The sequence below is a fragment of the Manis pentadactyla genome, chromosome X (genome assembly GCF_030020395.1).
Source record: "Manis pentadactyla isolate mManPen7 chromosome X, mManPen7.hap1, whole genome shotgun sequence".
NCBI classification, from domain to species: domain Eukaryota; kingdom Metazoa; phylum Chordata; class Mammalia; order Pholidota; family Manidae; genus Manis; species Manis pentadactyla.
The window spans coordinates 68,361,772-68,378,636 of NC_080038.1; the positions used below are offsets into that span (position 1 = coordinate 68,361,772).

Below are 16,865 nucleotides of genomic sequence, written 5' to 3' on the forward strand. Positions count from 1 at the left end.
TCTCGCTGGAACTCGAGTGATGGAACAAGGAAGAGTCTGGAGAAACTTTGCCTCACTATCATTCTCCTTCTAAGGGGTATCATCTTACCCCTCCCATCCTGGTATGCAGCCCTTCCTTGTATTTCTTGACAGTCAGGAAATTAAGAGTGAGAAAACAGCACAGACTAGAGGGGTCCTGTGATGCAGTATGCTGGAACCAGTGTGAATCATAACCAATGGCAGCCTTAGACTCCAATCCTAGCTGTCACTGACTGGCTTTGTGACCTTTTGGACATATTAAATAAGCCTCAGTTTCCTATAGTGTTAAATGGGACTATTAAAATATTTCTTGGAGAAATGGTGGGAAGATTGGAGCAAAAGGAGGGAAACAAGCCAACACAGTGCCTGACACAAATTTATTACTACAAAAATTGGTAGCTTTACATTATTGCTAGTGCAGATGCTGTCAAGAAAACATGCTAAAAATGTGCACTCTGAGATGTGCCTGACCATAACACTTGGGTTATCTAAAATAAAGACCTGATTTGTGATATGCAGGCAGGCATCATACATCTGCTTTGCATCTGAATAGTTTCATGAAATTACCTTGTGCCCAGGTAATGAAACCTCTCTTCTCCAGAGCACTTTTCATCTCTGAAAGGACTGTGCTTTCCGGGCAGCTGTCCTACACCTGGGCTTAAACAAAACTCTAATAACTCTTTTCTGGAATTTTGCTCTGGGATTTTCTTTTCGTCAACAATGCTACATCTTCCCCTTGGCAGGCTTCTCTCTCCTAGTGGCCCCAGGAGAGCTGATATGCTAGAGAACCCAGAAACTGCACCACCCAAATAATCAAAGAAAATTTGACACCTTAATCTGCTTGCTCCACTTCCCCCATACCACAAACATGTACAGAATAAGGGTCCCAGAAGGCTGAAGAATGAGAGGCTCTTAGTTTAGCGCGTAGGCAGGATCCTACTTTAAGGTCCCAGATTTTGAATTGGATACTCTCTTACCTCACAACTCCACCCCCATCCCATTTTCCAAAACCCCTTTGGCTCAGGCTCTCCAGTTACTCATTTTCTCATCACTGAAAATCGTGCCCCGAGAGTTCAGTTTTCCTAGAAGTGCTATGATAGATGAGATTACTGAGACTTGGTGGGGGGCGGTATCTCCCAGGCAACCACGGAGTGCACCTGCACAGTGGCTTTTTCAAGCAGACAGCTCTTATTTGGCTTCTGTACAACAGCATGACTTAGGGCGCAAAAGGGTATATCTCCCCTCTTCCTGTCCTCTCCACCCCGGAGAGATGGCTGTGTTGTTTCCTTCCAAGGCTGAAAAAAAATGTGAGGAAAGTCTTAAAACTCACTCCCATGTGGTAGGAAGTAGCAGTTAGAGGCAGCCCTTAGTGATTAAATGGATGAAAATGCAGAAATCTTGTGGGTACCAGGTGAAGAAACATAAGACCTACACTACTAGTAGGCAGGCCCTCTTCCCCCATACCTAACTTTCCATGTAACATCCAGTACAGAATCAGGGCTCCTTTACAGGAATTATCTGCCGATTCTCTAGGGAAGATCTGGGGAGAGCCATTATTAGGGTTAGAAGCTGGAGAGGGATTCAGAAGAAAACAGCCAAAATAGTAACACTCAGTTGAACAGCTTCAATGCAGAAATAAACTGCACTGGCAGAGGTTGCCTCCAGAGCTCTACTAGGTGGACTGTTTAGTTTGGACCAAGATTCAAGACCAGCTTCCTTCAGAACCGTTGTTGATTCCCAAGGCCCACTTTCTGAGGACATGGGCCTTTGTTATCTCTTCCACAGGCTTCTCCCTCCCATTTCCCCCATTCTCGCAGCATTACCTTTCTGAGCCTCTGGTTGTTTTTTTTTTTTTATTGAAGTATATTTGATATACAATATTATATCTGAGTTACTTTTAAATCCTCTGAGGGCATTTTACATACTGACTCTGACTTCATGAATCCTCCCTCACCCTCCACAACCTCAGGTTTCACAATAGAAGTCACTAAACGACAGCTTGTCCCCAACCCTTCATACCACCACCCCTGACCACTCTCCCACTCATCCTTTGCTAGACAGCTCTGCCATTTCTTGTACCCCGTTGCCTTTTCCACCATCTTCCCCAAGTGCTGAAAGTTTAGTTGGGGGTTGTTCCTGTGGACTCTCATAGCACTCTGAACTTACCCCTATTATACCACTTGCCACAGCAACAATATAATGCTGGTTTACTTCCAAGGCTACCCTCTCTCAAGTCCTGAGGCTCAGCTGGATTTTCATCTCCCTTTAATTCCCAGCACAAATTACTGTGCTCAGAGCATAGCAGGTGCTTAACAAATATTTGTTGAATAAAAGAGTGCCTAAGAATTAGATCTAATTCATCATATATATATATATTTTACAGTCTGGAACAGCAAAGCAAATACAGGTAAATTCCAGTCTTGTTTTCCATGTTTTTACACAACAGTAGACACAAATGGAGGACAACCACAGATCAGTAAGTCTGTGTTTGTTTTTGTTTGTGCGTGTATTATTACTTAAATTTGTAACAGACTATTTTACTGATTATTTCAAACACTTAAGGAGCAGCTTTATAATATCTTCCACATCAAAGAAAGATAAATATTACCAATACATCTTACACAGCTACCTGAATGTTTATATTGAAACAAGACAGGGATGACAAGCAATTTTATCTATAAACACTGATCATGAACCTAATCCAAAGGTATAGTAAAAAGGAAGGAAAATACTATTAGAATTGGAACACAAATAACAAGCACAATTTGTACTTTCCACGCCAGCCCTGCCTGATTTCTGATTTGGTGTCCCAGTGCCCATTTCCCCAGAGCCTCTTTAGCTGATGCCACCCAGCTGAAGTGATATATTTTCCCCAGACTTCATATGGGCCAAAGAAGAACATGACAGTTGCCTTAGATTTGGCTCTGGCCTCCTCATCTTCAACAGCCTCCCCCTATACTGCTCTGGCCAGTCCTGTGGTCTCTTTCTGTAGAGACTGGCCATATACTCCAGAGCCTTCATTTTGATGGTTTCAAGGTAAGCTCGAGGACCCCACAGAAGTTCATATTCAACTGGATTAGAGTAAGACAATGGCCTGCATTTCAAGTAGCACTGTCTCATTAGCTTGCTCATGATGGCATGTTTTCTCCATACATCCACATCAAATCTCTGAAGATAGTTCCAGACGTTGGCCTCTTTAACAGGGTTGCCCATCAAAAAGATCAAACCCAGGATTGGCATCACATATTGTTGAGTTGGTCTCCACAGGCTCTCTATCATCATTTGCTGTTCTTCTGATTCTGGTTGCTGGATAAGGAGGTAGATGTGCTCACTGGTATCAATTTCAATGAGGGAGAACCAACAAAACAAATCAAAGATGAGAGTAGCTCGACTGAGAATGTTTGGGTACACTTTCTCAAATTCTCTGCCAGCGTGAGCCAATAGCTCATCCTGATGTATAGGCAGCAACACCTCGGTGACATTAATAGCCAATTGGAGCAAGTCATTTGCCTTATCACTCATAGTGTCCTCTAACTAGAACTCCAAGCCAGCAGCCTGGCTTCTTTCTTTGGCTTTGTCAGCCTCCAGGACCTTGTTATATTCTTCTGGCCAACTCCAGGGTTCTTCAGCATGAGCCTGTGCCACAAACATCAAGGCTTCCATCTTTGTGATTTCCCTGTGGGCTCTAGAGCCCCACAAAAACTCAAATTCGAGGGGATTAGTACCATACACTGGCCAGTACTCCAAGAACTGCATGTGCACAAACTCAGTAGTAAGGAGGCTCCTTGTGTTCCCAAAGAGGTTGTTGACTCTCTGAGGCTCATCCAACATATCAACCTTTAACAGCAGGTCCCAAATGGAGACCTCTCTTGTCCGGTTGCCATTCAGGAGGATGTGGCCTAGAACCAAAGCCAGGAGACCTGTCTTTGACATGTCTAGGGATTCTGCTATATGACCAGTGGTCTGGAGACCTCGTTCGCTGATTAGGCTGTAGATGTCGGCCTGGGAATCAAGACCTCTTAGGTTTGACCCAAAGACCTGATCCAGGTGGGCTGAAGCTCCCCTGAGGATCTCAGGGAACTGATCTGAGTATTCTCTGAGGAACTCCAACATCTCTTTCTGCTGAATAGACCCCTAGTCTGGCTTTTCATTCGCATGACATTCACCAAAGCAATCGACCTGTCTTCCAAAGGGTTGTGGACCCTGAGCGCCCCCAAACGTCATAACTGCTAGTCGATCAGGGCTTTGAGGTCATTCGGGTCCTTCTCAACTTTGAAAATGCTGACACCCTGAGGGTCGACTGACGCCTGAGGGCCCTGGGGGTCATCAGGAACTAGCATGGAGGTGGGGGACGCAGAGGCGTTAGTATCCTGCATCTCACCCCGGCGGTCGCTATAATCTACAGTGGTCTCTGCGCTGCTGTGGCGTGCATTCTGGCTTACCAGAGACATGGTTCCAAGATACAGGAGCAGGAACGGGGAGGTCAGTGATCCGTCGGAGCGAGGATGTTAAGTAATTCGGAGCCTGAACACAAAGCCAAAGCCAGGGACCTGGGACCAAGTGTGAGAGCTGGTAAGAAGAGCAATCTTTCTACACAAACATCAGGCAGCAATGACTGCAACCCTGCGCGTTTAGCTTTGCCTCAGCCTACGCAGGCGCAGTCGGGTTCTGTGACCTAATAGCCACGCCCCACTCCCAGTCCCTCACTCCTGCCCACCATTTTTGCCAGGCAGCCAAAGCTGGTTCAAGTGGTTGTGCCAGACTCAAACTTGTTAGAGAAGAGAATCTGAGAAAGAGAAAACAAACAGGTGAAGCAAAGGGGACAAGGGATAGAGGATGTTCAATGATGATGGTCCATTTGAAGTTTTTCTGTGAGATATAAGGCACTATGCTAATAGGCAGTGGAGGATTCAGAGAGGAGGAGGATGTTAACATGATAATTATTTTACAAACTCATTAATTCATCCATCCACTCAACAGATATTTCTTGAGTATGTGCCATATGCCAGGCACGGTGCTGGATACTACGGGTTTGCCAGAGGACAAACATAATGATTATCCCCTTCGTGTGGGGCGTACATTCTGGGGTAGAGTCAAACAGCAATAGTAATGAGAGGTAAGCCTTATGGAGCATTTACTGTGTACCAGGTACTGTTTCTGGTTCTCTCACTTTCCCCATAGTAAATCACTTAATGCTAGCTATAAGGTAGCTGCTTTTAATGGTGCTCGTTTTACAGATGAGGATCAGAAAGGTGAATTTACTTGTCCAAAGTCAGAAAGTAACAAGTGAAAGAGGCCAGGATTTGAACCCAGGTCTGTCAGAGTCTCAAGAATAAGTATTTTCTCTCACACATACACCCTTCAAAGAGTGTCTAGCATTATTTATTAAAAATGACTCATGCAAAGTAGATGGAAATAGGTGTTTTAAAGGAAGGTTAATTAACCTGTATAAATACAGAAAGAGCAAGCAATGAATTATAGCTTAGTCTGAGTTGTCTTGGATTGGGACTACATGCCTCAAGGAGGAAGTAAGCTCTAAGTGATGAACAGGATGGGAAGGATTCATAGGGAAATCTAGACTAAGAGATCAACATCAGAAAAAGCCCAAAGGTATGAAGGTACAAAATAAGTTTGTGTAACAGCCAGTCAACCAGGATGGCTAGAGCCAAAGTGCACTAAGCTGGATGGGAGACGAGGATGAAGGTGGTGAGACAGGAATGACTGGATTTCCTATTTCTTCATTTAGCAGTATGTCAGAACTGGTTAGGACCCCACAAGGTAGGAATGGTCACAAGAGAAAAGGGCCAGAATAGGGCCTAAATAGGGAGTTGGTCATGTGTTTGGAGAGACATAATCTGAACACTTTTACCACGAAGAAGGGTCAGCTGCTTTATTTTCTGGGAGTGCTACCAAAACAATAGTGCTAAATCTTAGTCCTCAACATCAAGATATATAGTGGAATGTTAGAAAGGAAAAAAATTTAATAGGGTTGTTATCTGCAGCCACAACTGAAATACTTCCTTAAATTCTTTATGGTAATGAATACTATTATATTGTATTATCTTGTACCCTAGAATTCTTTTAGAGGGCACTGCTTTCACATGTGGGGACCAGGCACCTATCTCTGACATTTTCTACACCCCATGTGTTTTCTTACAGTAGAAAAGCAGCAGTTCATGACCATGGATTTGGCTAAACTGGGCTAAAGAGATCAATGTTTATGCAAGTGAATGTGTGTTCTATAACATAGAAACATATGGTTGTGTGCTGATTGTATCTTAGGAGAATCTTGTGGAAAGAAGCACCATCTGCTGAGCTGCTACAAAGGTGTAGTTAAGATAAAATCTGACAAGATCCTTTGTCTTGGTCTTTCCCCTTCACCAAAAAGGACTTCTTGTTTCTTCTTTAGATACGGAATGCCCAGGGGTAGATTTCCAGAGAGGATTTTTAATTCTCCAGTCATAAAATAAAAGATAACATTTTCCCTAAAAATAAGCTCACATTTTGTCATGAGTTGAAACTTCTACCCCTCATCTAATTAAAAAAAGCAGTAAATGGCAACATTTTACTTCTGAAATGGCATCCTGATCCCATTCCACAGCATTCAAGGCCTTCACCAATTGGTTCCTTCCTAGCTCTCCAGCTTCATTTTTTTTTATCCCCCAGCACATTCTTCCATAAAATCTGCTCCCTAGCCACATTGAACTACATGCCTGGTCACAGCCATTTCTATTCTACTGGTCTCTAAACAGTTCTAGTTATTGCTAAATGAAAAATGAAGGAGCTGTGTCTACACCTGTGACATATGGCATATTTTCCAATCTGTTTAAGTGTGATTGTAAAAAGATGGCATCATATTCTCCATTCTGAACTCCTTTTGATACTTTCTGACCTCCTTTTTTCACTTTAAAAACATGAGTGTCTTTCCATACAATTGTTAACCTTTAGCATACTTTTTAATTATTTTAAAAGTGCTTTTGCTGAGATATAACATGTATAGAGATTGATAAATCACAGATTTAACATGTAATATACCACCATTCCAATCAAGAAATAGAACATTACCAGAATCTCAGAAGCTCCCATGGCACTCTACACCATCTCTCCCCTCACATTTGTCCAAAGAGGAAACCCTTATTCTAACTTCTAGCATCACAGATTAAGTTTTGCTTGTTTATGATCTCTGTATAATATCAATGGAATTTTACAGTGTGCACTCAGTTGTATTTCTCTTTTCCCAATAAAATCCAACTATATCTTGTTATTTATCAATGTTGTGTATAGCAGTATTTGTTCATTTTCAGTATTATACACTTTATCTTTGTATGAATGTACTACAACTTATCCTGTCAATTGGTGATTGACATTTACTTTGTTTCTAGTTTGTGGCTATTACAAAAAATGCTGCTATGGACCTTCTTGTACCTGTATTTTGGTTCATGGGTACATTTTTGTTGGAAATAAATCTATGAATGGAATTGCTAGATTTTAAATGTGTGCGTTTTTAGTTTTCATAGATATTTCCTGAGAGATTTTGAAATTGGTGCACCAATTGACACTCCCACCAGTAGTGTATTAGAGTTCCTCTTGCTATATATTCTTGTCTACACTTGGTATTATCAGTCTGTTTAATTTTAAGCATTCTAGTGGGTGTTCTATGGTAAATCACTGTGGATTATTTTATTTTTTCATATTTAACTTTTTAAATTATTTCTCAAACAAGATTTGTTATTTGTCTTCCAAGGTCACTGGGTATATTGGCAGAAAATTAAGGATAGGAGATGCTGGAAGTTAGCTGGAAGACAGCTGCAAGAATTGATAGTTGGTAGACACTAAAGGGAAGGAGATGAAAACAGTACTCAAAGCTGAAACTAAAATTGATATACTATAATTGTGTTAGGGCATTCAGGGGAAGGACAGAAACTTTTAGATGTCCAAATTGTCCTCAAATTTCTCACTACATAGTATAATTATTAAATACCTAGACTTATCAAGAAATGTTAAATTCTGCTTAAGAAAACTGATAAATATACAGCCAAGAGTGTTCAAGGTGGTGTTGTAGGAGGATCCTGAGCTCATCTCTTCCCACAGACAAAACAAATATACAACTGCATATGGAATAATTTCCTCAGAAGGAAGTCCTAAAAGTGAATATACAGAGCTTCCACAATGAGGGACAAAGGGGCAGCACTGAGATGGGTAGGACCGGAAGAGACAAGGTCTTGCCAGAAAATGAAAAAACCCACTCCAAGCATGGTGATCCACAACTGGGGAAGAATCTCAAAAACATGGAACCTCTCCCTGAGGAGCAAGGGGTTGGAGTTCCACATTAGGCACTCCAGCCCTCACATCCTGCACAGGAAAGAAAAGCCCACAAAAGCTTGGCTTTGAAAACTAACAGGGATTATGTCCACAAAAACCATAGAGCTATAGGGAATAGAGAATCTGCTTTTCAAAGGCTTTCACAAAGTCTCACTTCCCTAGGACCCAGCAATAAAACATCAGTTGAAAAAACACTTAGAGCATGGGTGAATGGGACCCACTTAGTCCTAGGATATCTGTTGAGGAGGCAGCAAACTGCTGAGACACCCTCTGGGGGCAGAGACACTGCTATGGGACACATTTGAAAACACAATCTACCTTGCTAGTGCTGATGCTTGTGAGTGCCATCTTGGAATGCTCACTTTAACCTGCTAAGGCTGGCAGGTGTTCCCTGCCTACCACCTCAACCACAGCAACAACTATGGTACCCCAGCAGACTGGAAAGTGGAGAGCCCCCTCCCCACTGTATCAGCAGCTGCAGTACCCCAACCAGATCAGCAGTGAGAGAGCACCACCTAATGCTCCAGACTCAGCAACTAGGTTGGGAAGGCAGAGAGCCCTTTCTACCACCATAGCCCCAGCCAGCTTGGCCAGGTAGAGAGTCCCAACCACTGCTGCTGTGGCAACAGAAGCAGCCCCTGTGCCCTGGCCAGTTGGGTTAGGGGAAAACCCAGTCACCACTACAGTGGTAGCTGTGGCAATACAACCACTGGGATGGAGGGAGAGCCTCACCCACCATCTTGGCACAGCCACTGCTCCACAACAACAGGCAGGTGCACAGAACTCACACAGGTGATGCCTCTTGAGGACCTGGCTCTGATGACCAGAGATTGTTTATTGGCCCCCTGGGACATCTCCTCTACAAGGTCACTCTTTCAAGACTAGGAGAGTAGCCAATTTGCCTAATACATTATAAGCAAACACAGGAAATTAGGCAAAATGAGGAGACAGAGGAATATATTCCAAATGAATGAATAAGACAAAACCTCAGAAAAAGACTTAACAAGATGAAGATAAGTAATCTACCTAATAGCTCTGAATAAAGATTATGTAGATGTTCTCTGTTCTCAGTAGAAGAACTGATGAACATAGAACTACAACAAAGGGAATATAAGAATACCAATTAAAGCAGAATAATACAGAAATGAAAATATATACTAGGGGGAATCAACAGCAGACTAGATAATACAGAAGAACAGAACAGTGACCAGGAAGATGTGGTAGTAGAAATCACTCAATTGGAACAACAAAAATAAAAAAGAACTTTAAAAATTCAAATAGTTTAAGGGACCTCTGGAATAATATAATTGTATGCAATACAATGCATACAATGTTGCATACTAACATTTGCAACATTGGTATGACACAAAGGGGCAGAAAACTTATTTGGATAAATAATGGCTGTAAACTTTCTCAATATGGGGAGGAAACAGATGTATAGCTCCAGGAAGCACAGAGAGCACCAAACAAGATGAACCAAGGAGGTCCACACCAAGACACACTATAATTAAACTGTGAAAATTTAAAGATAAAGAGAGAATCTTTACCGGCAAGAGTAAAACAACATATTACATATAAAGGAATACCCATTAGCCTATCAGATGATTTTAAGCAGAAATTTTGAGAGCAGAAAGGAGTGGCATAATACATTCAAAGTGCTGAAAAGAAAAAAATTCACAACCAAGAATACTAAGCCCAGTAATAAATGATTACCAATCAGAATTGAAGGAAAAATAAAAATTTGCCAGACAAGAAAAAGCCAAAGGAGTTCATCACCATTAAACTGGCCTTAAAAGAAACATTAAAGGGACTTCTTTAAGTGGCAGTTAAGTGGAAAGCCATAACTAGAAATAAGAAAGTAAAAGAAAAAAATCTCACCGGTAAAGGTAATTATATAAGAAAGCTGGTGGCTCAACCATTTATAAAGCTAAAATGAAAGTGAAAAGACAAAATAGTAAAATCAACTATAACTATAATGATCAATTAAAGGATATGAAAAATTAAAAAATGGAAAATATGACATCATAAACAAAAAATGTGGGGGTGGATAAAAATGTAGTGTTTTTAGAATGCATTCAAACCTAAGAAACCATCAAATTAAAATAAACATATATATATATATATATGTTGTTATACATGAATTTCATGGTAAAAAAACAAAAACCTGTAATAGACACAGAAATAAATAATGAAATAAAAACATAACGCTAAAAGAAAGAATGACAACAAACCACAAAGGAAGAAAGCAAGAGAAGAACAAAGGAACAGAGAACTACAAGAACAACCAGGAAATAATTACCAAATGGAAATAAGTATATACTATCAATAATTACTTTAAATGGACTAAATTTTTTAATCAGAAGAAGACATAGGATGACTGAATGGATAAAAAAGACCCAAGTTAATGGTGCCTTCAAGAGACTCATATCAGATATAGAGATACACTCAGACCAAAGTTGAAGAGATGGAAAAAGATATTCCATGAAAATGGAAATAAAAAGAAATCTGGTGTAGTAATACTTGTATCAGACAAAATAAACTTTAAAACATAGATTGTAACAAAATATAAGGGCATTATATAATGATAAAAGGGGTCAATCCAACAAAAAGATGTAATATTTGTAAATATTTATGTACCCAACATAGGAACACCTAAATATATAAATCAAATATTAATAGATTTAAAGGGAGAAATTGACACCAATAGTGGGGGGTCTTTAACACTCCACTTACATCAACAGATATATCATCCATACAGAAAATCAACTAGGAAACATTGGCCTTACATGACACATTAGAACAGACGGACTTTAGAGATATACACAGATCACTCCATCCAAAAATAGCAGAAATACATCCTTTTGAAGGCACATGGAATATTCTCTATGATAAAACATGTTAGGATACAAAACTAGCCAAAAAAATTAAGAAGACTGAAATAATATCAACCATCTTCCTGAACAGCAGGATGAAACTAGATTTCATTTACAAGAAGAAAACCAGAAAAAACACAAACACACAGAGACTAGACAACATGCTGTTAAACAACCAATAGATCAAAGAAATCAGAGGAAATCAAATATCTTGAGACACATAAAAATGGAAACATGATATTCCAAAACCTATAGGACACAGCAAAAGCAGTTCTAAGAGGGAAGTTCATAGTAATGAACCTCAAGCAGCAAGAAAATTCTTAAATAAACAAGCTAACTTTACAATAAAGAAACTAGAAGAAGAATAAACTAAGCCCAAACTTAGTAGAAGAAAGGAAATAAAGATCAGAAGAAAAGTAAATGAAATAGAGATGAAAAATACAGAAAAGATCAGTGAAATGAAGAATTGGTTCTTTGAAAAAATCAACAAACTTGATGAACATATAGCTAGACTCATTAAGAAAAAACGGACTAAAACAATCAGAAATAAAAGAGAAGTTAAAGCTGATAGCACAAAAATACAAATGATTATAAGAGATTAGTATGAAAAATTATATGCCAAAAAGTTGGACAACATAGAAGAAATAAAAATTCCTAGAAACATGCAATCTCAACCAAGAAATAGAAAATTTGAACAGACCAAACTACAAATAAAATTGAATCAGTAATAAAACTTCCAATAAATCTCCCAACACCAGATGACTTCAGAGGAGAATTCCACCACTTAAAAAATTAATACCTATACTTCTCAAACTATTGCAAAAAAATGAAGGAGGGAATAAATCTTCCTAATTCATTCTACAAGGCCAGAAACCAAAGACGTTACAAAAACCAAAACAGACAAAGACAGCACACACAAAAAAAATTGCAGACCAATATCCCTGATGAACATAGAAGTAAAAATCCTCAATAAAATGTTAGCAAATTAAATGAAACAACACATTCAAAAGATCGTATAACATGGTCAAGTGGGATTTATGTCAGGGACGTCTTCTCATGAATTTTGCATGCATTTCCATTAAGTACCTAGGAATGCCATTGCTGGATCATAGGTTATGTATATGTTCAGCTTCTGACAAAGAGCTTCCTGAAACAGTTATAACAATTTATACCCCTATGAACAGGGAATTAGTGTTCTGGTTTCTCCACATCTTCACATTTGAGATTCTCTTTCGTTTACATTGTAACTATTTTAGTGGGTTGTACTGTGGTGTGACATTGTGGTTTTAAAATACTTTTCACTGATGACAAATGAAATTCAGTTTCTATTCACATATTAGCCATTTGGATATCTCCTGTTGTGAATTACCTGTTCAAGTGTTTTGCCTATTTTTACTACTGGGCTGCCAGTATTTTCTTGTTGATTTGTAGAGTTTTTATATTTTATAGATGCATGTTTATTATCAAATACAGGTACTGAAAATATCTTCTCTCATGCATGAGTTGCCTTTTCAATATCTTAATGCTCTCTTTCAAAAAACAGAAGTTCTTAATCATCATATTGTCCAGTTTATCAACTAATTTCCTTTCTGGCTAGTGCTTTGAGGTCCATGTTGAAGAAATTTTTGCCTACTCTGAGGTCACAATGAGATTTTTCTATGCTTTGTTTCCAAAAAGATTTATAGTTTATGATTCATTCTGAGATTTAAAAATTATCCGGAATTTATTTTTGAGTATGGTTTGAGGTAAGAGATCAAAATTCATTTCTTTTTTTTTACATTATGGTAAATGGTAAAATACCACATAAATCTTTAATTGATCAAGCACATTATTGAAAGAAGTAATTCTTTTATCATGGCACTGTAGTGTCACATTTGCCATAAATCAGGTGATCAAATATGTGTGGATTTATCTCTGGATATGTTCAATTGGTCAGGTTGTTTATCCTTGCAACAATACCACATTGTCTTGTTTTAATTGTATAATAATATTATTTTCTGGTAATATTGTCAACCAGCTTTGCTCTTTTCCAAATTGTTTGAATGTTCATCTCTACATAATTATGTAGAGACCCACTGCATCTCTAAATAATTCTAGAATGACATTTTCAATGTTCACACAAAGCCTTGGAATTTTTACTGTGGCTTCTCAATTTGAGTACTATTAATATCTTTGAAGTACTGAATCTTCCAATTCACTAATATAACATATCCCATCATTTATTTTGTTCTTCTCTAATCTCTCAATATAGTCCTGAGTATAAAATTCCATGAGCCATAGATCACTAAGACCATAGATACAGTTGAACAAGTTGGGTTTATTTTTCATTAAAGGGATAACACACATCATGGGGAACAGTTTCAGTAAGAGGGTATGAGAAGAACTTATTACAGTATTTATATTTAATTTGTGGAATTTGGGGGAGGATCTAAAGAAAGTGGTGGTGCACTTTACATTGGATGCTGTCAGAAACGGGGGAGAATTCTGTTTGAGTATCCTAATAAACCTTATGTGGAAGAAATGGAAGCCTAGAATGAGGCTAAGAATATAATTGTTAATTGTTAAGGAGAAGTAATCATTCACATTATCCAGGATAAGGGGAATGTTTGGTAATTTTTGTGGTTTAGATAATCATCATGCTTATTCTGTGTTCAGATCTGATTTTGGAGTGGTCTTGTGTTTGTCTTTATTCATCATGGTCATAGAGTGGTCTTATATGGTACCGATGGTCTGTGAACTTATTCATGCTCAACAGGAGAGCACCAAGGCCTATGTGATACTATGACATGCCAGCTCTTGTATGTTGGGGATAATTTTCTCTTTTTCAGTGCTTCCTTTCAGCCAAGGGTAGACAAAGTCAGGCCACAGGAAATTAATCCATGATACCCAGGTTTCATCATTGCTGAGATTTTTCTATCAGAGTTTACTTAAAGGATATAGTTTGTAGGTGGACTAAGGTTAGTGTCTCCTGCTCAATTTGTTTCAGAGAGAGTTGAATTCTCTGATGTGATAAGGGCTGAAAAGTAGCAAATAAGTAGTAGATCCTGGCCATTGATCTCTGTCCAGGATCCATGGATAACTGTTACACAAGAAATTTTGAGAAATGAATTGATTATTAGTCCTTAAACAATTATTGAAATAATCAAGGACTTTTATTACAAAATCCAGGCAATGAATCCAGCTGGGTCTATTATAGAGGTCCACAAAATCATGTTTTTTTAATTTGTCTTGAAGAATTATGGTGTGGCAAGTGTTTGCTATAATCTCTCTGTATATATCTATAGATATAGATGATAGATATAAATATAGATATATCAGCAGGGTCAGGTAAAAGATATTTTAGCCATCAGTTAGTTAAATTCAGAGTAGCTATAGTCTTGAAAAACATGCAGAGCACTTTAATTTTTCCTTGAGTGACAGAAGACCATATAGGGTCAAGGGTAACAGGATGAAAATGCAGAACAGTGAGATTTGTAGTAAGGAAAAGATTCAGGAGAGAGATAAAAAGTCAACTTTGTTGCATTATTTTCAGCAGAAGCTGTCATCTTCTGTAATCACAGACCTCTGAAGGGTTCCTAATAATTCTCAGTTTAACATCTTTCAGAGAATTGATATTCCAGTACTCAAGAGGAAGTGACATGTTTTTTAAATTGAGAAACATAAATCAAAGTATAAACAGCTTAAATTTTTACTGTTATGCTAGTTGTTAGCAGTATCTGATAAGCTCTTTTTTGACTAGGTTCAAATTAAGTTTTTCATCAAAGAGGAGGAAACACTCCCAAACTAATTATATGAGGCAACACTACCAGAGATACTAAACTATAAAAGGATGCTATTAGAAAATAAAACTTCAAGCACATGAAAAGGATCACTCATCATGATCAAGTGGGACTTATACCTGGGATGCAAGGTTGGTGCAACACACACAAATCAGTCAATGTGATATATCACGTTAACAGAATGAAATAAGAGTCATGATTATCACAATAGATGCAGAAAAAGCATTTGACAAAATTCCACATTGCTCATGATAAAAAACTCTAATAATTAAGCATAGAATGAACAAATATCAACATAATAAAGGCATGCACAACAAGCCCACTTATAACATCATATTAAATGGTAAAAACTTTAAAGTTTTTCCTCTAAATTCAGGAACAAGACAAGGGTATCCACTCTCACCAGTCGTATTAATCACAGTATTAGAAATCTTAGCTACAGCAATTAGGCAAAAAAAAGAAATAAAAGGTATCAGAATTGGAAAGGAAGAAAAGTTGACTTTATTTGAAGATGACATGATTTTATATATAGAAAATCCTCAAGAATCAACCAAAAACTGTTAGATCTAATCAATGAATTCAGCAAAGCTGCAGGATACAAAATTAACACATAAAAATCAGTAGTGGCAGGGGTGGAGCCAAGATGGCGGTGTGAGTAGTTCAGTGGAAATCTCCTCCCCAAAACATATATATTTATGAAAATACAATAAATACAACTATTCCTAAAAGAGACACCAGTGGATACAGTACAACAGCCAGGCTACATCTACATCTACAAGAACCCAACATCACATGAAGGGGGTAAGATACAAGCCGTGGACCAGCAGGACCCAAACACCCCCACAACCCAGAAACCGGCAGGAAGAAATAAGTCAGAACAGGGAGGGAGTGAAAGCCCAGGAAAGCTAAACAACCAGCTCTAGAAATCTGTAGCTGGAGCATAGACACACGGTGCACAGGGTACTGGATATTAGAGAAATGGAGAAGAAAAATCTGTGGGCAGGTCCCCACAACCGGTGCCCCTGAGACAAAAGAAAAGTGAGTGCTTTTTGCAAGTCTTAAAGAGACAGGGACCCCACAGCTGGACGAAGTCATCCCAGCACACTTAGCCAGCAGCTGGGAAACCCAGGGAATGTTAGGCACCGTAACACCCTGGGTGGCAGTGCAGCTCTGAAGCCACTCACGGCACTAAGTCACCTACCAGTCATTCCCCCAACTGGCACGGACCCCAACACACCAGCCCAGTAGTGGGAGAGCGGTAGTGCATGCCTGGGGCGGCAGAGCCAGAGGGGACCGGGAGCAGCCCACGAGTGCTGGCAGTGCCAGAGGGGAACAGGAGTGGCCCTTGCGAGCCCACCGCGGTGGCGAATGAGTGACCAGTAACCGTGGTGCCAGAGGGGCCTGGAAGGAGCCAGCATGAGCCCAGGAGCAGCCTGCATACAGGCGACGTTGGTGCCAGAGGGGCCCGGGAGCGGCCCACGAGAGCCGGAGGCAGCAATGGAGGAGCAGCCCAGGAGCAGCCGTGCTCACACAAGCCGAGCGGAATCCCAGCCCAATGAACAGACGCCCGGGCCAGACCCAAACGCTGCTGCCAGTACGCAGCTGCCCGGCAAGAGCACCGCTATCATGGAGGAGCACACCTGGTGTGCCTGCAACTCCCCGCAGGGCTCTGTGTTGCTCTGACAGAGACCCCGCCCACAGCAGCTTAGGGGATTAACCCGGTGGCTGCTCCAGGAGTGCAGGTAACTGACACAGGCAGTGCAGAAAGGCAAGGCATCCAGCAAGAAGAAAAGGACTTTCTTTTCCCACCTGACACACCTGCAACCTGCCTACAGCCACCACTACCACCATGAAAAGGAAGAAAAGTTTAGTC

The 16,865-nt window shown here is 39.8% G+C and overlaps 1 protein-coding gene across 2 annotated transcripts in view; it reads right to left on the reverse strand.

The window, feature by feature from the left end:
• Positions 1-409: 409 nt before the first annotated feature.
• The window catches only part of LOC118921118 (protein PBDC1-like), a 118,674-nt gene continuing 102,218 nt past the window's right edge, over positions 410-16,865 (reverse strand). The window contains exons 7-8 of one of the 2 annotated variants that reach the window (XM_057495587.1): positions 4,461-4,568; positions 410-1,313 (exon numbers count right to left, since the gene is read on the reverse strand). In XM_057495587.1, the coding sequence (XP_057351570.1) occupies positions 4,527-4,568 (42 nt within the window). In that variant the 3' untranslated portion in view covers positions 410-1,313; positions 4,461-4,526. The remainder of the gene's footprint in view (positions 1,314-4,460; positions 4,569-16,865) is intronic. The other variant, XM_057495589.1, reaches the window with a different exon arrangement.